Genomic DNA, 22,034 nt, shown 5'->3' on the forward strand with positions numbered 1-22,034 from the left:
CACAGCATAGAAGAGCTTCGGGAGCTCTTCTACGTACAGAAGAGCTTCAGCAGGTCTTCTACTTATAGAAGAGCTTCAGCAGGTCTTCTACGTATAGAAGAGCTTCAGCAGGTCTTCTACGTATAGAAGAGCTTCAGCAGGTCTTCTACGTATAGAAGAGCTTCAGCAGGTCTTCTACGTATAGAAGAGCTTCAGCAGGTCTTCTACGTATAGAAGAGCTTCAGGAGCTCTTCACAGCATAGAAGAGCTTCAGGGGCTCTTCGAAGCATATAAGAGCTTCAGGGGCTCTTCGAAGCATATAAGAGCTTCAGAAGCTCTTCACAGCATAGAAGAGCTTCAGGAGCTCTTCACAGCATAGAAGAGCTTCAGGAGCTCTTCACAGCATAGAAGAGCTTCAGGAGCTCTTCACAGCACAGAAGAGCTTCAGGAGCTCTTCACAGCATAGAAGAGCTTCAGGAGCTCTTCACAGCACAGAAGAGCTTCAGGAGCTCTTCACAGCATAGAAGAGCTTCAGGAGCTCTTCACAGCATAGAAGAGCTTCAGGAGCTCTTCACAGCATAGAAGAGCTTCAGGGGCTCTTCACAGCATAGAAGAGCTTCAAGTACTCTTCAAAGCATAAAAGAGCTCCTTAAGCTCTTCAAATCATAGAAGACCTCATCAAGCTCTTCTATACGTAAAAGAGCTTCTCAAGCTGTTCTGCAGGAGCCCGTCTACACTTAGAAGAGCTGCATAACCTCTTCTATATATTTAGAAGAACTGCATTAGTTATTTTACGCATAGAAGACCTCCAGTAGCTCTTCTACATGTAGAAGAGTTTCTGATTGTCTTCTAGCCATGGATAATTTCAAAATCTTGTCGCAGCAATTTCTCTGCCTGGCATGCATGTAGGGCATCAATGAAATTGTGCTTCTTCTACTTCGACGTCTTTGAATTCAAATAAAACATTCAATTCAAAACAACAACCATAAAAAAATCGAACAACGTCTGCCATTGTAAGAAGTGCATCGAAAAAAAAGTAAAACAAATACGAATAGCATCGATTCGAATCAAAGCTGAGCAAACTTAAAATCGATTAGCATACCTCTGATATTACGGGTGAAAATGGGCGGGGTGCCAAATTTGTTGCTGGGCACATCGTACAGTGTCACGAGGCAGCTAGTTTCCACCTCACCGTTCCGATTTGCGGCCACACATCTGTAGACGGCTGCATCTTGTTGATCGGCCGATTTGATTTCCAAACACGAAAGTCCGTCATTTTGAGTGATGCGGTATTTGGAGGCATTCCGCTCCGCATCGATGGGTTGTTTGTCTTTGTACCAGCGTATTTCAAGGTCATTGCCGGAAATGCTGCAGGTCAATTTGATGTCACTGCCGACGGAGGTGTTGCGATTCGTCAGCTTGATGTCGACCGAGGGCATTCGTTTGGCGCTGCGCTGCTCTTTGAGATCGATGTATTCGTTGAGTTTCTTGGGTTTGGTTTCGGTGGAGTCTTCGGTTGCCGGTTCGGCAACGGCTGTGCGTGGGCGTCTTGTGAGGGTGGCGTTTTTATCTTCGATTTGTTCTTCCTTGGCGGTGGCAGTATTTCTTGGGGCTTCCTTGGACAGTTCCTCTGGTTCTTTGGGTTTGGTTTCAGCGGAATCTTCGGTAGGCGGCTCGGCAACGGCTTTACGTGGGCGTCTAGTGAGGGTGGCGTTTTTATCTTCGATTTGTTCTTCCTGGGCTATGGCAGTCTTTGTAGGGGCTTCCTTGGGCAACTTTTCTTCTTCTTTGGGTTTCATCTTTGGCGATGGCTTTTCTTTTTCTTCGTCCTTCTTACTTTCCAATTCAGTTGCTTTCTCTTCGGTCTTTTCAGGTTTGGTTTTGGGGGACTTGCGTTTAGTCTCCTTCTTGTCTTCAGATTTCTTTGTTGGTTTTTCTTCGGCTTCCTCAACCTTTGGAGATGGCTTCTCTGCTTCCATTTCCTTGGCCCTCTCTTCTGTGTCATCAGTCTTGGAAGGCTTGCGCTTAACGTCCTTCTTAACTTCTTCCTTTTTGTCATCCTCTTTCTTGGCTTCATCAGCCTTTTTCTCTTCGACCTTTTGGGCTTTAACCTCAGGCTTTTCAATTTCCTTTGCTTCTGGCTTCTTGATTTCGGTTTCTGCTCTCTTTTCAGCCATAACTTCAGTTTTCTCTTCGGGTTTCTTTGTTTCAACTTCAGGTTTCTTTTCTTCAACTTTCTCTTTTTCTTCGTCCTTTTTGGTATCTTTGTCCAATTTCTTTTCTTCAACCTTCTCTGAAACCTCCGCCTTGGAAGATTTACGTTTAGAATCCTTCTTTTCGGGTTTCTTGCCTTCCTCGATTTTCTCTGCTTTGACCTCAGATACTTCTGATTTAGAAGCTTCCTTCTTAATATCCTTCTCTTCTTGTATCTTGGCTTCCGTTTCCATTTTCTTTTCTTCCAATTTCTCAGGCTTGACTTCCGAAATTTCGGCCTTGGAGGACTTGCGTTTTTCGTCCTTCTTCTCTGGCTTCTTAGGCTCAGCTTCCACTTTGCCTTCCTCGATTTTCTCGGTCTTAACCTCAGATACTTCAGACTTAGAAGCTTCCTTTTTAAGGTCCTTCTCTTCTTGTTTCTTGGCTTCAGTTTCGATTTTCTTGTCTTCCAATTTTTCAGCCTTGACCTCGGAGATTTCAGGCTTTGAAGATTTGCGTTTAACGTCCTTCTTCTCTGGCTTCTTGGCCTCTGTTTCCACTTTGCCTTCCTCGATTTTCTCGGCCTTGACTTCTGATACCTCTGCTTTAGAAGCTTCCGCTTTGATGTCCTTTTCTTCTTTTTTCTTGGCTTCCGTTTCCAATTTCTTTTCTTCCGATTTCTCAGGCTTGACTTCCGAAATTTCGGCCTTGGAGGACTTGCGTTTTTCGTCCTTTTTCTCTGGTTTTTTGGTCTCAGCTTCCACTTTGCCTTCCTCAATTTTCTCGGCCTTAACCTCAGATACTTCTGATTTAGAAGCTTCCTTCTTAAGAACCTTCTCTTCTTGTTTCTTGGCTTCCGTTTCGATTTTCTTTTCTTCCAATTTCTCCGCCTTGACCTCAGAAATCTCTGCCTTGGAGGACTTACGTTTAATATCCTTCTTTTCGACTTTCTGGAATTCAGTTTCCGCCTTCTTCTCTTCCAATTTCTCCGCCCTGACTTCAGAAATTTCAGCCTTGGAGGCTCTTCGTTTGACATATTTCTCTTCCACCTTTTTGGACTTGGATTCTGCTTCCTTTTCTTCTGCCTTTTCAGCCTTAATTTCAGATACCTTGGCCTTAGAAGCATCAGTAGTTTTCACCTCCTCTTCCTTGGGTTTCTTGCTCTCCACTTCCAGTACCTTTTCTTCCAACTTCTCGGCTGATATTTCTGAGACCTTCTTTATAACACTTTCAATGGACTGACACAGTGTCAGAGCATCTTCGTAGACATTCAAGGAACGAACGTTCCTCTGAGCCTTATCAATGGAATCGTATTGACTCAGAGCCAACGATTTGACCTTTTCCAAATGCGGTTGTATTTGAGGATATTTTGTGTCCAACATATCGTCAAACATAACAAACATTTCCATGAGGCTCTTCTGCAGTTCGACCATGTTCAGCGATGACTTGGGCATATCCTTGTCCCATTTCAGGGCATTGACCACCTTTTGAATGCTCGAGAGTTTGGAATGTAAGCCGTCCAATTTGCTTTCCCAATAGTTGTCGGTCACATTGTCCAGCTTCAGTTTCAATGATTTAATAATACTGTCAATATTCTTGGCATACTCCGTGTTGATGGTTTCGATCAGTTCCTGATTATCGTTCAGCAGGCAATCGATAACATCATCAATTTCCGGAGTAAGATTTGTCGTTCCATAGGATCGCTTGGCGAGTTCTATTAGTTTATAAATGCATTGACGTTTCTGTCCATCGGTATGAGACTGCAGTACATCCTTGAGGGTTTGGTTGAGGTCTTGACTATCAGCGACATCTGAGGCTTTCTGCAAGGTAACATCAACAGAAATTTCCAGTGGAGACTTAATGTGGGCCACCTCAGCCTTGGAAGGTTCTGGTTTGACCTGCTTCTCTTCCAATTTTTTGGTTTCGGTTTCCAGTTTCTTTTCTTCTTTCTGCTCGGCTTTGACTTCGGAGACCTCAGGTTTGGTGGATTCGGTCTTGACTTCCTTCTTTTCCACCTTCTTGGCATCTGTGTCCATTTTCTTTTCCTCCACCTTTTCAGACTTGACTTCGGAGACCTCAGGTTTAGTAGCTTCGGTCTTGATCTCCTTCTTTTCTGCCTTCTTGGCTTCTGTGTCCAGTTTCTTTTCTTCCAGCTTTTCAGGTTTGACCTCTGAAACCTCAGCCTTTGCAGCTTCTCTCTTGACCTCCTTCTTTTCTGCCTTCTTGGCTTCTGTGTCCAATTTCTTTTCTTCCAGCTTTTCAGGTTTGACCTCCGAAACTTCAGCCTTTGCCGCTTCTGTCTTAACCTCCTTCTTTTCTGCCTTCTTGGCTTCTGCGTCCAATTTCTGTTCTTCCACCTTTTCCGGTTTGACCTCTGACACCTCAGCCTTGGCACTTTCTGTCTTGACTTCCTGCTTCTCCAACTTCTTGGCCTTCGAATCCAATTTATTTTCTTCTTTCTGCTCAGCCTTAATTTCCGACACCTCAGCCTTGACACTTTCTGCCTTGACTTCCTTCTTATCCAACTTCTTGGCTTCCGCATCAAGTTTCTTTTCCTCCACCTTATCAGCCTTAACCTCAGATACTTCTGCATTTGTAGCTGCGGCCTTAACATCCTTCTCTTCGGATTTCTTAGTTTCACTTTCGATTTTCTTTTCTTCCTTGGCTTCATCGCTCTTCAAGGTCTCCAATGGAACATCCTCTGCCACGTTGGGCGCCATATCCAAAATTGTTCTCACAACCTTCTCCATGGATTTACATAACTTCATAATATCCTCATAGACATGTAAAGTTCGCAGATTATCTTTGGCATTTTCTACAGCATCATATTGGCCCAGGGCCAGCTTTTTCACCTGTTCAAGTTCCGCTTCCATTGCATTCGGTTTTATGGCCAACATATCGTCAAACATTACAAAGATATCCATAAGATTCTTTTGCAACTCCACCATATTCACCGAGGACTTGTGTACATCCTTCGTGGGTCTCAGGGCGGCGGCTACATTTTGAATGGCACTTAGTTTTGAATTGAGACCCTCGAATTCCGTTTGCCATGGCTTAATGAGTATCGAATCAACTCGTAATTTAAGCGATTTAATACAGCTCTCAATATTTTGCAAATGTTCGCGATTAACCGATTCAATGAGATCGGGATTATTTTCAAGCAAAGCATCGATGACACTATCAACTTCGCTGGCGAACCGTCCATCGTAGGTGTGGACGATTGTTTCGCGTAATCGGAAAATCGATTTTCGTTTTTGTTCTTCCGTTGTGGATTGTAAGGCTTCTTCCAGAGCATTTCTGAGTTCACGGCACTCCTTGGTGTCGGGTATGGTATGGAGGGCTTTTTCAATGCAACTTTCCACGGTAACTTCAGCTTCGGATACTTCAGCCTTGGCGGCGGCAGTCTTGACACCCTTCTCCTCGGGTTTCTTTGGTTCAGCTTCCATCTTCTTTTCCTCGACCTTTTCGGGTTTAACGTCGGATACCTCAGCCTTAGCTGCAGCAGATTTGACGTCCTTCTCTTCTGGTTTCTTGGCTTCAGCTTCCATCTTCTTATCCTCGACCTTTTCGGGTTTAACTTCGGATACTTCAGCCTTGGCGGCGGTAGTCTTGACATCCTTCTCCTCGGGTTTCTTTGGTTCAGCTTCAACCTTCTTTTCCTCGACCTTTTCGGGCTTAACCTCCGACACCTCAGCCTTAGCTGCAGCAGATTTGATGTCCTTCTCTTCTGGTTTCTTGGCTTCAGTTTCCATCTTCTTGTCCTCGACCTTTTCGGGTTTAACTTCGGATACCTCAGCCTTAGCTGCGGCAGATTTGACGTCCTTCTCTTCGGGCTTCTTAGGTTCAGTATCCACCTTCTTCTCCTCTGCCTTTTCGGGTTTAACTTCGGATACCTCAGCCTTGGCTGCGGCAGATTTGACGTCCTTCTCTTCTGGTTTCTTGGCTTCAGCTTCCACCTTCTTCTCCTCTGCCTTTTCGGCCTTAACTTCGGATACCTCAGCCTTAGCTGCGGTAGATTTGACGTCATTCTCCTCGGGCTTCTTAAGTTCAGTATCCACCTTCTTCTCCTCTGCCTTCTCGGGTTTAACCTCGGACACCTCAGCCTTAGCTGCAGCAGATTTGACGTCCTTCTCTTCTGGTTTCTTGGCTTCAGCTTCCACCTTCTTTTCCTCAACCTTTTCGGATTTAACCTCGGATACTTCTGCCTTAGCTGTGGGAGATTTGATGTCCTTCTCTTCTGGTTTCTTAGCTTCAGCTTCCATCTTCTTTTCCTCGACCTTTTCGAGTTTAACTTCGGACACTTCAGCCTTAGCTGCATCAGACTTGACGTCCTTCTCTTCTGGTTTCTTAGTTTCAACTTCTACCTTCTTTTCCTCTGCCTTTTCGGGCTTAACCTCCGACACCTCAGCCTTAGCTGCAGCGGATTTGACATCCTTCTCTTCTGGTTTCTTGGCTTCAGCTTCCACCTTCTTTTCCTCGACCTTTTCGGGCTTAACTTCGGATACGTCAGCCTTAGCTGCGGTAGATTTGACATCCTTCTCCTCGGGCTTCTTAGGTTCAGTTTCCAGATTCTTCTCTTCAACCTTTTCAGGTTTAACCTCGGATACTTGAGCTTTAGCTGCGGCAGATTTGACGTCCTTCTCTTCTGGTTTCTTGGCTTCAGCTTCCATCTTCTTTTCCTCGACCTTTTCGAGTTTAACTTCGGATACCTCAGCCTTAGCTGCATCAGACTTGACCTCCTTCTCTTCTGGTTTCTTTGTTTCAACTTCTACCTTCTTTTCCTCTGCCTTTTCGGGCTTAACCTCCGACACCTCAGCCTTAGCTGCAGCAGATTTGTCATCCTTCTCTTCTGGTTTCTTGGCATCAGCTTCCACCTTCTTCTCCTCTGCCTTTTCGAGCTTAACCTCCGACACCTCAGCCTTAGCTGCGGTAGATTTGACATCCTTCTCCTCGGGTTTCTTAGGTTCAGATTCAACCATCTTCTCCTCTGCCTTTTCGGGCTTAACCTCCGACACCTCAGCCTTAGCTGCAGCAGACTTGACATCTTTCTCTTCTGGTTTTTTAGCTTCAGCTTCAACCTTCTTTTCTTCTGCCCTTTCGGGTTTAACCTCGGATACCTCAGCCTTAGCTGCAGCAGACTTGACATCCTTCTCTTCGGGTTTTTTGGCTTCAGCTTCCACCTTCTTTTCCTCAACCTTTTCGGATTTAACTTCAGATACCTCAGCCTTTGCCTCAGGTGCCTTAACTTCCTTCTCCTCCAGTTTCTGGCTCTCAGTTTCAAGTTTCTTTTCCTCTACCTTTTGTGCCGTCACCTCTGATACCTCAGCCTTAGCTGGCTCGGATTTCACCTCCTTCTCGTCTGCCTTCTTGGCAATGGCCTCCATTTGAGATTCTTCCAATAGTTCAGCTTTTAGAGCCGCTAAACTGGATACCATTTCCAATACCTGTTCCATGGCTTTTCCCAATTTCAAAATGTCCTCATAAACCCTAAGAGTTCTTACATTTTCCGTGGACTTTTCAATCTCATCATATTGTTTTAGGGCCAGGGATTTCACCTCCTCCAAATGGGGTTCCACCTGACGATTTTTGAGCTCCAACATATCATCAAACATTACGAAGATATCCATAAGATTCTTTTGCAATTCAATCATGCTAACCGTGGATTTGTCCACATCTTTGGAGACCTTGAGGGTTTCACTCACCTTCTGCAGATTTGAGAGTTTTGAGTTGAGACCCTCCAGCTTGGGTTTCCATGTTTCTGAGGGTACCAATTCCACCTTCTCTTTGAGACAATTCAAAAGTTCCTCAACTTTTTGTAGGGATTCTGCGTTGAATTCTTCAATAAGTTCGGTGTTACCTTCTAACAAAGAGTCGACAACATTTTCCAATTCTTCCCGGAATGAGCCGTCATAAGTGTGGACAATGTGTTCGCGCAGTTTAAAAATACATTTGCGTTTTTCCTCCTGATTTTGGGATTCTAGGGCCTCTTGCAAGTCCGTCTTGATTTGTTGGGACTCCTCTCCGGCAGTGGATAGCTTTTCCATGGCCATTTCCACACTGGACTCCAAAGATTTTTGCGGGAATTTATTATCTACGATAAGTTGTACGATTTGTTTGAACATGCCTTGCATACTATCCAATTCTTGTAGGATTTCCAAGGCTTCTTGGATTTCTTGACGCTTCAATTTATCTGCCAACGTAGTAAGGGGCTGCCTATCCACGTCAGGACAACCCTCGGTTAGTTGTACGATTTGTTGGACATATTCTTGCAGTTTTTGGAAATGTTCACTGTTCAGTTTCATGTTTCCGCGATTGTTTTGATGGATATCATCCAACTGGATTTTAAGACTTTGCAGGGTTTGACATAGTTTTCCCAATTTTCCCGACGCCCCTGTGGTTTGTTGTTCCGCCACAGTTATAATTTCTTGGGCAGAGGAGGAAATATTTTCCTTGAGGTCGTACAGTATGGACTTCCTCAACTGATCATTGCCATTGAGGATGAGTATAAAGACCTTGTTGAAGTTCTTTAATAACTCCGCAGATTCTGGGGATTTGTCCTGCCGCAGCACTGAGCATTTCAGCAGTTCCTTTGTCTTGAACAGAGTCAAGAACAGGCGATCCTCAATGCGTGTGGCGCTCTCCTCTTCTATGGCCATTTGTAGCTCTTTGAGATTGTCGGCAATGGATCGCACTACTTCTTGCTGGGCCTGGTTCAGTTGAGACTTTTTAATCAGGGTTATGTGGTCCAAAGACAGAAGAATGGTTTGTAAAACCTCCTCGAGATAGGCTTCCTTGATAGGTTTAGGTTTTTCTTCCTTCTTCTTGGCCTCTGAGATGTCGGCCTTTTCGGCAATAATTTTAACTTCTTTTTCAGTGGGTTTTTGTTCTTCGGTTTCCTTTGGAGTTTCACTAATTTCTCCCTTCTGCAGCTTGGTCTCCGCCAGGTCCTGTTCCACAGTTTGTTGGGCCTCTGGTTTCTGTTCCACTTCCATAATTTGCAATTTTTCCAAATTCTCCTTGAGATTTTGCAAAAGTTCTGCCATCAGCGGAGAGTGTTTCAAATCATGAACCTGCATGCTTTTTGCTCCCTCGAGCTCATGTTCAACCAGGACCAAGGTTTCCTTTAACAAAGCCACCTTGGACTTATTCAGCTCCATAAATTGTATGGCAATAGGATTATTTTCCATTAAACCCTCCTGCATTTCTTCGAGGAAAAGTTGGGCCTCCTCCTTAATTTCGGATATTTGGGCCTTGTGCAACAAGGCTTGACGTTCCTGGGCCACGGCCTTTTGCGCCTTGGCCTCAAATCTTTCCTCAGTTAGCTGTAGTTTTTCCAAATTATCCTTGAGACTGGTCAAAAGTTCTGCCATGAGAGGGAAATGTTCGAATTGCAGTTCTTTGGGGAGCTGTGGGGCCTGCATTTCATGTTCCACCACGTTCAGAATTTCCATTAATTTGCCCACCATGGCCTTGTTTTGATTCATGAACTTCAAGGCAACAACATTCTTTTCCACGAGACCCTCCTGCATTTCGGACAAAAATTGTTTGGTTTCCTCTTTGACCTCGGCAATTTCGGCCTTTTGTGGTTCCTCGATTTTTACATCTTTGGCCTGGGGCTTCTTGGCCTGGCTTTCCAGTATACCTTCGGTAAGCTGTAATTTTTCCAAATTACCCTTCAAACCTTCCAGTAATTCCGCCATCAGCGGTATGTGTTGGAACTGTTGTACCACCGCAACTTTTGGTCCTTCGAGCCCTTGTTCTATGAGATTTAGGGTCTTCTTCAGCTTTGCCACCTGACTTTGATTCTGTCTCATGAATTTAATGGCCAAGGCATTGTTCTCCACAATGCCCTCTTCCATTTCGGCCAGGAAAAGTTGGGCCTCTTCTTTGAGTTCAACGATACGTGGTTTTTGGGCCACCACTTCTGTTTGGGGTTGTTGAGCTGGCGCCTCTGCCATCTGAACTTCTTCGATTTGCAGTTTCTCCAAATTTCCTTTGAGATTTTGTAGAATTTCAGCCATCATGGGCAGGGATTTCAGTTCTTGGACCTCCAAAGATTTTGGTCCTTCGAGTTCCTGCTCTACCACATTTAAGACTTCTTTCAGTTTGCCAACTTGCGTTTGGTTTTGTTCCATGAATTTCAGGGCCAAGGGCTGATTTTCCACCAAACCCTCCTGCATTTCCATGAGGAAGAGATGGGCCTGTTCTTTCAGTTCCATAAGTTGAGCCCGTTGGGGGGCCAAACCTGCTTCTTTGGTTTCCAATTTTTGGGCCTTAGCATCTACGGTAACTTCTTGAATTTGCAATTTCTCCAAATTTCCCTTGAGTTCCTGCAGGAGGCCGGCCACCAAAGGTAGGGATTTCAATTCCTTAACATCCAATGATTTTGGTCCTTCGAGCTCTTGCTCCACCACATTTAAGGCCTCCTTCAGTTGGCCGACCTGCTTTTGATTTTGTTCCATGAATTTAAGGGCCAAGGGTTGGCTTTCCACCAAACCCTCCTGCATTTCCATGAGAAAGAGTTGGGCTTCTTCCTTCAATTCCGAAAGTTGGGCCCGTTGAGGCGCCAAATCTGTTTCTTTGGTTTCCAATTTTTGAGCCTCAGACTTCATGGCAACTTCTTGGACTTGTAATTTTTCCAAATTTCCCTTGAGTTCCTGCAGGAGACCGGCCACCATGGGAAGGGAATTTAGTTCCTTGACTTCCAATGATTTTGGTCCTTCGAGCTCCTGCTCAACCACATTTAAGGCCTCCTTCAGTTTGCCAACTTGCTTTTGGTTTTGTTCCATGAATTTCAGGGCCAGAGGCTGATTTTCCACCAAACCCTCCTGCATTTCCACGAGGAAGAGTTGGGCTTCTTCTTTCAGTTCCATAAGTTGAGCCCTTTGAGGGGCTACCTTTGCCTCTTGGCTCTCCAATTTTTGAGCCTTTGATTCCATGGTAACTTCTTGAACCTGCAATTTCTCCAAATTTCCCTTGAGTTCTTGCAAGAGACCTGCCATCATGGGCACAGATTTTAATTCTTGCGTTTCGGCGGATTTTGGTCCTTCGAGTTCCTTTTCCACCAGTTTCAGGGCATCCATGAGTTGACCCACTTGCGTTTGGTTTTGTTCCATAAATTTCAAGGCCACCGGTTTGTTTTCAACCAAACCTTCTTGCATTTCGCTTAAAAATAGTTGAGCCTCTTCCTTCAGCTCCAGGATCTTGGCCTTTTGAGGAGCTGTTTCGAGTTCCTGTACGATTGGCTTTTGGGGCTCCTTGGTTTCCATTATTTCCATCTTTTCCAAATTACCCTTGAGCTCTTCTAAAATTTGCGCCATCAAAGGCACAAATTTCAATTGTTGGAGTTCCAGGGCCTTTGGTCCTTCGAGCTCTTTTTTCACCTCCGTCAAGGTGTCCTTCAGCAGGGTAAGCTGGCTCTGATATTGTTCCATGAATTGTACAACCATGGGATTATTTTCTACCAAACCTTCTTGGACCTCGGCCAATAAAAGTTCGGCCTCTGCCTTGAGCTGTTTACCCTCGACCTGTTGGATTTCGGCCATATCCTTTTGCAGGTCTTGCAGCAAAGCCTTCATAACCTGGACCTCGGGAAGTTTTTGTACCTCTACTTTCTGGGGTTCCTGAAGTTTCTGCTGAACTTGTATCAGGGTATTCTTCAATTGACCTACCATGGGTTGATGTAGCTCCAGGAATTTCTGTACTAAAGGATTATTGTTGACCAAACCCTCTTGAATTTGGGTCAGGAATGTCTGGGTCTCATTGACCTGTTGAAGCAGTAGCTGCATTTCAGCCTCATCTACGGCAGCGGGTTGGGTCATAAGGTGACGGGAAATATCCTTTAGCTGGGGACTTAGAGCATCAATTTCCTGCAGCAGCTCAATGATTCGCATATTACCCTCATTGTTCTCAATGAAATCGTAAATATAGAGCAGGGTTTTGACTGACTCCTTGAGTTGCCCTCTCATGGTCACATCTCTGCTTACTTCGCTGAGGTCATTGAGGGTATTAAAGGCGGCCATGAGTTGGGTTTGCAGCTGGACAATGACACTGGAACTTGGTTCGATTTCCACCTTTTGGGATTTTGTAATAATTTCAAGTGTCTCCAGCAGATTCCGGAAGACTGGCACCAATTGATCAATGCCACCCTCTGGATGCTGCAAACACTGGACAACGAATTCGGAAAGGGCAAATTTGATTTTCTCCTTCATCTCCAAGGCCAATTGATGTTCCAGGCTGGGCATGGCTTGTAGCAGATCTTCAAAGGTCTTTTCAATTTCTTCCAGCCCTACATCTAGACCGGAAGCTTCATAGGTGTGGACCAAACATTCCTTGAGTTTAAACATTGTCTTGGCCACCTGTTGCTCCTTCTGTTGCAGATCTGAAGGGGTGAGCAGCAGCTGTTTTTGCATATCCTGTAAATCTGATTTGAGATCCTGCATTATGGACTCAATTTCGGTAACCTCAATGGTGGTCAATTTCTTGGTTGATTCCAGGCATTCCTCCAGCTGTTTAATGCCGCCAGCCACACAGTCTTTGAGATCGAAAGTTTTCACCTCCACCTGATGCGAGATCACTGCTGGCCCAGCTGGAGTCATGGGCGTTACGGAACGCATTTCTGCCATCGATTTCATTTCCGACAAGTCCAGGGAGGATAATTCGTCAATATTTTCCAGAATTTGGGTATCCAAACTCTCACAGTATTTCAAGAGATTAAAGAGGGTTGCACATTGTTGCTCCTCCTGGAGCAATTGCAAGTCAGGACATTGTTGCAGGGATTGGAAACTGTGTTCCTGCTTGACCATAACAATGGCTTCCTTGAGCAGAAGCAAAGGTTTGGCAACGACTTTCAATTGCTCCATGGATTGTTGTTCAGAGAGGGAAGAAGTGTGTGAGAGTAAAATTTGTTCTTCGCAGCAGATGAGAGATTTTTCCAATTCTCGTAGCGGTTTAATGAGTTGCTGAAGAGGAGTGGATCTTTCGCTAAGACTTTCCAAAGTCTCCAGGGCTTGTTGTTCCTGCACCGCCACCAGGTAGGGAGTTATGCTTCTCAACAACTCGGAGCAGGATAATTGTGAAGCCTGTGACAAAGTGGCCATTGATTCGGCCTGTTCCAATTCTTGATTGTAGAATCCACGAACAGCTTCCACAATTTCCTTTAACGGCTTGGCCATGGCTTTCAATTGGAATACTTCCTCTTCCTTGAGCGACTGGACATCCTGATATTGCACAAATTCCTGTATCTGAAGGGCACAATACTCCAAATTGGTAATTGCCTCTGCAATGGAATTGGCCTGGGATACCTCCGACAAGGTTTGGGCCTTATCGAATGCCGGAGATTGTAGGCTGCGTTCCAGCGTTTCTTGGAACATGTGAATCTTCTCTTGGGCTTTTTTCAATTTCTCCTGGGATTCTTCACGCACCGAGCCAGAGGAATCCAGTTCCTGGCAATGACCCAATACCGAGGCAATACTCTGTTTCAGCTGGCCCAGCAATTGATCCACCTGAGCCCGTTTCTCTTCGAAGGCCTGCAGGGGACCGGGCGTGACATAATCCGATGGCAGGGACTCAATGGTGGTGTGCATGGGAGAAATTTCCTCCAAAGTGGTCAACAGCTCCTCGGTGTCATGGATCCGGGTCAAACATTTGGAAATCAAATTCTCCAAGGCCACCAGGGTCTTGTCAAAGGTATCTGCCACGGATATGGGCAGATTAATGCCCGTCGACTCATCAAAGTATTCCATTTGATCTATGGCCATTTTCAGTTCCTCGAAGTGGTTGTGGCAATTTTTGCTGAAGAATTTATGGAACTCCTCGCGGCTGCGCATGCCGCCTAATTTTTCCAGGGACATATTCAGCTTGGCAATGTGTGGTGATATAACCTTTAAGGCCCTCACCGAGGCCATGAGCGATTTGATGTCAACTCCCTGGATCTCTTGGTGTTTGAACTCATCCGACATTCTTTGCAGGGGTGACTTTAGGTCCACCAAGCTGGACTCAAGTTTGTGATCCAAATATTTCATTTCCTGTAACATACCAATGTTTTCCATAAGGCTCTGCAGCTCCTTAATGCCCTCACTCAAATCGATTTTCAATTCCATTTCTTGGCGCATTGCCGCAAAGAGATTTTGCTCCTTGGCGGCCTGTTGTTCATCCAATTCGATTTCCTTTTGCAGGGATTTGAACTCGGCCTCTTCAATGCCAATTTCAATGCGTTTTATGAGATCCCTGATTTTGAACAGGGTCTCGGCCACATCTTCGTTCTGTTTTAGGGGGGAAAGGTCCAAAATGCCCTGGCTGACTTTGATTTTATCGTTGAGGCTATGCAAAGGATCAACCAGATCGGTAAGGGATCCAGAAATGGCCTTTTGCTCTATTTGCCGGATACAATAGTTCAGCTCATCAATGGGCCGCTTGATGTTCTCCAAAACGGTTAGATGATATTTGTCGATTTCCTTATCTATGACCTGGCTTATGAGCGAGGATATTTCCTCCTTGAGTCGCGACAAACTGGAGCTGACATTCTCCGGCAGACGTTGATTGATATTCTCAATATTCGTCTCCAAATGCAACACGGCCTGGGCCAGGGACTGCAGTAACTTCTTCATGTCATCGGTGTCCATAAAGGCCTCCTCAGCCAAATGCCCGGCCATAATATCCTGGCTAAGTTGGGCCAAGCCATTTTGCATTTCCTGTAGCGGCGGCACCATAGACTCCACTGTGGAAACGGTCAATTTTCCCGCCTCTATATTATGCGAGGGCTGGGCCTGTATTATTTCCAAACCTTTTTTCAACTCAAACAAAGGTGGCGAGACAATATCCAATATGGCCATATTAATCTTGTATTCCATGCTATTCGATCCGGCCAAGCTATTGGCCCGAGTCTCGATTTTTGCCACCACCTTTTGCAGATCGGCAAAGGGTTGTACAAAATTGCCAATGATTTTCTCATGGACCTTGAGATAAATATCTTCATCACTCTCCTCCAGGGTCAGTTCATTTTCCACCCGCTCCAAGGCCTCTTGGATGCGCATCACCGGCTCACAGATCATGGCCACAAAGGCAGCATCCTTGGGTAGCCGGGCATCGCTGACTTTTTCGAAAGGCACCGGTTCGGGAACGTCTTGCAATTTGGCCACGGTCTCGGTGAAATGCTTGCTGGCCTCCAGCTCCTGGGCCTCCTGCAGCAAGGCCTGGGATTTAATGGTATCCTTGGTAATTTCCAGACCCTGACGTATATCGTCCACCGTCATTTCCAAATGGCTGCGCAAATGTTCATTCTCAAAGAGTTTGGAAACGGCCTTCACCTCCTGCAGGGCCTTGATCATGTGATCGGCAATACTGTCAATGATACAGACACTGGTCCTCTGGATCAATGTCGTGCCGGTCTCATCGATTTCCACACATTTCTCAATGACCTGCAGGGCCACATGGAGATTGCGCACGTCATCCTTCATGGTTTCGAACAGCATGTCCAGGGGGGTATCACCCGAGTAGACCTTTAGCTTCGATTGTATTTGGCCAATGGGTTCAATGACATTCTTAATAATGGCAATAGACTGGTCGGCCGAAGAGGGTGCCATCAACATTACCGACTGGGCAATGACCTCGGACTCGACAGCATTCAAGTGGCCATCTAAAATCTTCAACATCTTGGCCAGGGGTAAAAGGGATTTGAGGTTTCTCTCAATTTCCTCGGCACTTAGGACTTGCTTTTTGGGATGTTTCGCTGGGGTTATTATAAGGCCATCTCCCTCTGCTCCCGACAGATCTTGGAAGGCAGCTCCCTCAGTATCTGTGGTCTCACTGCCGGTGTCTTTTTTACCCTTTTTAGCGGCAGGGGGTGCTTGCTGGCCCGATCCTGCTGCTCCCTCATCCATTGATTGATAGAAAGAAGAATCCACAGGGGACTGGACAGCACTGGCAAAGGTTTGCAACTCCGAGGAGTCCACCTCCTCCAAACTGCTAATGGTCTTCTCGGGACTACAAAATTCCTCGCCATTTTTAATTTTCGATTTCCTGCGTTTACGTGAGGGAGCCGTCACACCATCTGTCACCTCTCCCTCCTCCTCCACGACCATTTTCAAATCGTCCAACTCCTTGTTCCTTTGTTCCAACTCCTTTTCATCCTTCACCGAGGAGCCATGGATGGTTATTTCATTTAACGAAATATCATCCATGCCCGCCTCGGTGCGTAAATCTTCATCGTGGGAGAAGTACTCGGGCGATATGTCAATGACCATTGCCTCCATGAGGAGTTTTCCGGACTGGGAGGTTTCCTTGACAAATCTCAGCGGTGGCAATTCCACCACATTGTGTTCGGTGACATGTTCGGATATTTGATCGGCATACATTTCCACAATTTTAATGGCCTCATCCTCGGTCAAATCGGGTGTTTCATACAATGACACCGAAACCTCTTTGCCATCGAAGGAGAAGGAGACCTCGGTGCCTTGAGGCGTCTCATATAACTGGGAGGTACGTTCCTCCTGAATGGTGGACAGAGAGAAATTCCTTTGCAACTCATTTTGTTTCTCCAACTCTTGTTTAGTGTGGGCATCCTCAAAGCCCAGCAGGGAGGCGGAACTGGCCACCACGCCCATACAATTGCGGGCCTCACAGGTGTAGGTACCCAGACAACAGGTGCCATCCTGTCCCGATATGATTTTGTGGATATCCCCCGGCTTCAGCTCCACACCATCTTTGTACCACTTCAACACCGGCTGCGGTACACCAATTACCTTGCACTCCAAATTCACCGCGCCCTCCTCCGTCAACACTGCCCTCAAACTCTCCAAAAATCTCGGTTTCTTGTAGTGTCGCGGAATTTGTAATTTCAAAAAACACGAAGTCACACTCGTTCCGAACTCATTTACCGCCACACACTTCCACTCAGCCTGATCTAAGAACTCCACATTGGCAATGTCCAAATACCAATTATCCTCCTCGCCGCGATAATAGTTGTAATATTCACATATCTCAATGGGTATTTCGTCGCGGAACCACGACAACAATGGTTCCGGCTTGGCTTCCAATTTCACCATAAACTGGAAGGGTTCGTTGATTTTCGTCTCTTGGGTCTTGAGACCAATTAGAAATTTCGGTGGTTGATTGTTGGCTCCAATCAAAATGCGATCCTCTTCCTTTAGCTGATTCTGTATGTCCTCGATGGTGAGGACGGCAACACTGCTGCTCTCACCCATACAGTTCTTGGCCACACAGCAGTAGGTGCCCAGAGAATTGGTTCCGGTCAGCTGATAAACATCGCCGGGTTTCAATTCCTGGCCATCCTTGAACCATTTAAGGACTGGTGTTGGAAAACCAACCACCTTACATTCGAATGACACCAGACCCTCTTCGGTGAGGATGGCTCGTAAACTCTCCATAAAACGAGGCTTGCGATAATTTTTGGGTACTGCGGGGGGAAGAATGAGGGAATGAAAAAAAATCGGAATATAATTGAAGAAAAAGTGAAGTTTGGAGGACTTCTAAATAGAAAAAATACACCTTAAGATCTCAAGACCTCTTGCTTCTCCTTAGAAAATATAACACATCGGACTCTTCCCTGGCCAAAATAATACAAACATGCCAATAGAAGATCTCCAGGTTTTTCATAACTCCCTAAGATTTCTAGAGATCCTTTCATCCTTCACTTTCTCTTCCTTTTCGAAAATTCCAACATCTACTTACTCTCCATATTTACCACACACGATGAAATGCCAACACATCCTTCATTGTTGGTCACCACGCATTTCCAGTCGCCCTCATCGCAGGCCTCCGAGGGATTGATTTCGATCATGTAAACACCCAAACCGTCCTCAACATGTCTGTAACGCTCACCAACATCGACACGGCCATTTTTGTTGTACCAGGCCACGCTCTTGGGCCATGGTGGCACAGCCACTAGAAATGCAAACAAAGAGAAGAGAAAAAAGAGAGAAATTAGCCAACGTTTCTCCCGCTCTTTTCCCGGTGCTCTGAGAAAACCAAATGTTTTATTTCATTTGTTTTGTTTTGATCTTGAAATTCTCCTTTGCTGCTGCTACTGCTCGCATTCGATTCTATGCCATTCGCCGCCGAGTGTTGACCTGCCCCACTATCTGAGGTATTCCAAAAATTTTGTTTCAATTCAAGTTTATGTTCGAGAAACCGGGGAGCGAACGAAAGAAATTCGTTTTGCCATTTGTTTGCCACCGGTGTTTTTTCGATTGATTTCGTTTGGGGCAGCGTTGGCGGTTCTCAGTCCGAATGGCTGATGGTTGGGCAATTTTGGCACGGCGCCAAGAAAAACTGAAACAAATTAAATTAATGATGTTTTCGCACTGTGGCATACTCACCTTGGCATCCGAGCACGATACTGTCACCAATACGAACGCTGGCATTTTTCAGTTCATTTGTAAATATTGGCGGGGGAGCACCATTTGTCATGCTAAATAATGGGAGAGTATAAAAGAGAATTAATGAGATAAATGAGAGCACAATAAAAAAGGAGACTCTCAAAGAAACCAATAACTTACTTATCTGCCGGTTTCAAAGAACCCTCACGACTGCCACGGCCCACCACATGTACCTTGGAGCTGGAATAGGTCTTACCCATACAATTGACAGCCTCACACGTATAGGTACCCAACGATGTGGGATCATTTGCATTGGCCGTCAAGGCAAATATGTCGCCTGCCTTAATCTCTTTGGAATCTTTGAACCAACGCAATTGTGGTGTGGGTACACCCACAACTTTACACTCCAGCGATACGGTACCCTGCTCGGTTAGAACTGCCTTCAGTTCTTCAACGAATTCAGGGGCCTTGTAGGCCTTCGGTACCATAACATTCAAATGACAAATGCATGAATTACGTCCACTTAAATTCTCAGCCATAACCATCCATTGGCCGCCATCCTCTAGAATGACCGGACTCACTTCCAGCCAGTAGTAGGTGCCCTCTTGCACCTGTTTGATGCGATCATTTTCGCATATTCGACGATCGTTGCGATACCAGGTTAGCTGAGGAAAAGGAAAAAAAAAACAAGGATTAAATTTAGGAATTTAGAATGTCAAAAAATCTTTGGAAACAAATCTCAAGGACTGACGTGGCTAGAGAACTTCTCAAGAATAAATTCTCTCCATAGAGAGACCCTCAGAAGGGGTTATTTCTATGGAGGGATCTCGCATATATTCTCTTTACAGAGTAACCTCTAAAATGGTTTTCCAAAGAGTAGTATCTAGCGGAAAGTCTCTCTTTTAAGTTATCCCAATTTTTATTGCTCTCTGAGTACATCTTTTTCAGTGGTTATGATTATGGGTGATGGGAGACTTACGCTCACGGAGATCTCACCTCTAAAAGTTTTTTTTTATAAACCAGTGTCGGGCAGAAAGTCTCACTTTTAAGTTCTCCCAATTTGTATTGTTCTCTGAGTATTTTTTCCCTAATTATGATTGTGGGTGAAGAGACTTACGTTCACGGAGAGCTCGCGAGCCTGCATTTATGTTTATAGGGTTTTGTCACTATAGAAAAAAATTGAAACCTATTGAAGGCCTCTCCATGATGAGCTTTTTTAGAACTCTCCGAATAAGAGAAAAAAACATAAAAAGAATTTTTTATAGAAATAAGGCCTCTTTTTCTATATTTCTCTCTATAGGTATCCTTAAAAAGGGATTCCGAAAATCCGAGGATCATCTACAGTTATCCTATAGACAGAATATGGACTAAAAGTCTTATGCAGATGGAAGAGCTTTTAAAGAATGCCTCTCTTATAATATTTCTCCCTATAGAGACCCCTTAAAAAGGGATTCTGATAGTCCGAAGGTCTTCTACCGCCCTAAAGATCCTCTACAGATAGAGGAGCTTTCAAAAGTATTCTATGGCCATAAGAGCTTTCATAGGTCTACTACAGAAGAAAGTTTTTTAGATCTTCTAGAGCCGGAAGAGCTTTTAAATGTTTTTTATAGCTTAGAAAGCTCTTCAAGGTCTTCTATATCCAGAAGGCAATTTTAAAGCCTTCCATAAATAGTCTTCTATAGACGAAGAGCGTTCAAGAGACTTATATATTCCAAGCCTTTTTAAAGATCTTTGCAAGATCGCAGAACTTTGAAATGTCTTATATTGAAAGTGTCCTTTTTAAAGCTCTTTTAATAAGAGAAAAGCTTTTAAAGACCTTCGACTGTCAGAAAAGCTTCTAAAAATCGTTTAAAGCTCTTCTGAAGACATATGACCTCATACAGCTCCTCCTATCAAGATAAAACTTTCGACTGTCAGAAAAGCTTTTTAAAAATTTATAAAGCACTTCTGAAGACATATAACCTTATCAAGCTCTTCCATAGGCAGAAGATCATGTCAAACTTTTCTGCAGGGTTCTTTTAAAGCTTCGGGTACAGAAATTCCAATAAAGACCTTTTAAAGTTATTCTATAAACAGAAGGCCTTTTAAAGCTCTTTTATAAACAGAAGGCCTTTTAAAATCTATTCTATAAACAGAAGACTTTTTAAAGCTCTTCTATAGATTGAAGGCCTTTTAAAGCTCTTATATAAACACAATACCTTTTAAAGCTCCTGTAAATACATTTTCTATGAAAAGAAGAGCTTTTAAAAGTCTTCTGTGAAATAATACAATTAAAAGCTCTGTAGATAAAAGACTCTTTAATGCTTTTGTATGGAAAGAAGACTTTCAAAGGTTCTTCTACGAAAAGAGGATTTATAAGAGCTCTCTAATCGACAAAAGATCTGGCGAAGCCCGTTTTCTTTCACACCAACAGAAAACTTTGTAAAGCTTTTCTAACGCCCCATAAAACTTATTAAGCTCCCCTATAGAAAGAAGGAGCTTTTTATTGAAATAAGAATACGGAAAGATAATTTTTAAATGGTGTCCTATATACTGGATAGCTCTTAAAGTTATTCTACAGATATAACATTCCAAAAGCTCTCCTACAGACAGAAGACCTTATAAATCTCTTCTATAGAATGAAAATCTCATTAACATTTTCTTTGAACAGAAGAGCTTTCTTGTATTCTTCATGCACAGATAAGATTTCAAGCTCTTCTCTAGCCCTTTCATCTAAAAACAATATATATCTTTAAAATAGTACTTATTTTCAGTCCCCTTACCTTAACCTCTGTCGAACTTCGTATCTCCAATAGAAATCTGGTTCGTGTACCAACTTTAACCGATAAATCCATTAAACGTCTGGCAAATACTGGTGGATCTTCGCCCGCTGAACGATCCTCGACAATCAGTTCGATATTCTTTCGTATAACATCGTTGGCCTTTGTGCGCGCAATGAGGGTGTAGTGGCCAGCATCCTCCCGTTGGACATGTTCAACGGCCAGCTGGACAGCATTGCTGGTCTGTGTGATACGAAAACGATCGGAATTGTAGATGGGTAGTTCGCCACGACTCCTACGAGAAATACAAATGAAAAAAAAAATAAATTAAATTAGCATTTTATTTTATTGGCTAATCTGAAAACAAAAGCAAGCCGAAGGCAATATAATATCCATAAAATTGGAACGCCCATTGATTTCGCATAAAATTTTAATGATCGAATTTAATTGAATTTCGTAAATCTTTCGGAAGAAATAAAATATTTTAATTTGATTTATTTTTTGTTTTTTTTTTTAATAGCTGCTTTTTATGTGACTAATCAGAACCCCAGGGCGTATAAGTATTTTATTAGTCAGGCAGTAATTATACGCCATCAGTTCCCCTAACTAATTTATATAGAAAAAAATAAAAAATAACAATATATCTAATGATTATATATTTTTTAATAACAAAAGCGATATTTTCGTAGCTATTAAATTTGGTTTTTTTCTTAAAGGAATCAGGATTTTATCAAAAACTTACAAACTTTTTATTGTTTTAAGGATC

General features: G+C 44.0%; 1 protein-coding gene across 4 annotated transcripts in view; it reads right to left on the reverse strand.

The window, feature by feature from the left end:
- LOC101890868 (myosin light chain kinase, smooth muscle) overlaps nt 1–22,034 on the reverse strand; it is a 137,330-nt gene that overhangs the window by 77,825 nt on the left and 37,471 nt on the right. For all 4 annotated transcript variants that reach the window (XM_059130810.1, XM_020040070.2, XM_059130812.1 and 1 more), the window contains exons 3-7: nt 21,272–21,563; nt 18,690–19,174; nt 18,510–18,601; nt 17,863–18,075; nt 1,082–17,587 (exon numbers count right to left, since the gene is read on the reverse strand). In XM_059130810.1, the coding sequence (XP_058986793.1) occupies nt 1,082–17,587; nt 17,863–18,075; nt 18,510–18,601; nt 18,690–19,174; nt 21,272–21,563 (17,588 nt within the window). The remainder of the gene's footprint in view (nt 1–1,081; nt 17,588–17,862; nt 18,076–18,509; nt 18,602–18,689; nt 19,175–21,271; nt 21,564–22,034) is intronic.

The sequence above is a fragment of the Musca domestica genome, unplaced genomic scaffold (genome assembly GCF_030504385.1).
Source record: "Musca domestica strain aabys unplaced genomic scaffold, Musca_domestica.polishedcontigs.V.1.1 8, whole genome shotgun sequence".
Classification (NCBI taxonomy): domain Eukaryota; kingdom Metazoa; phylum Arthropoda; class Insecta; order Diptera; family Muscidae; genus Musca; species Musca domestica.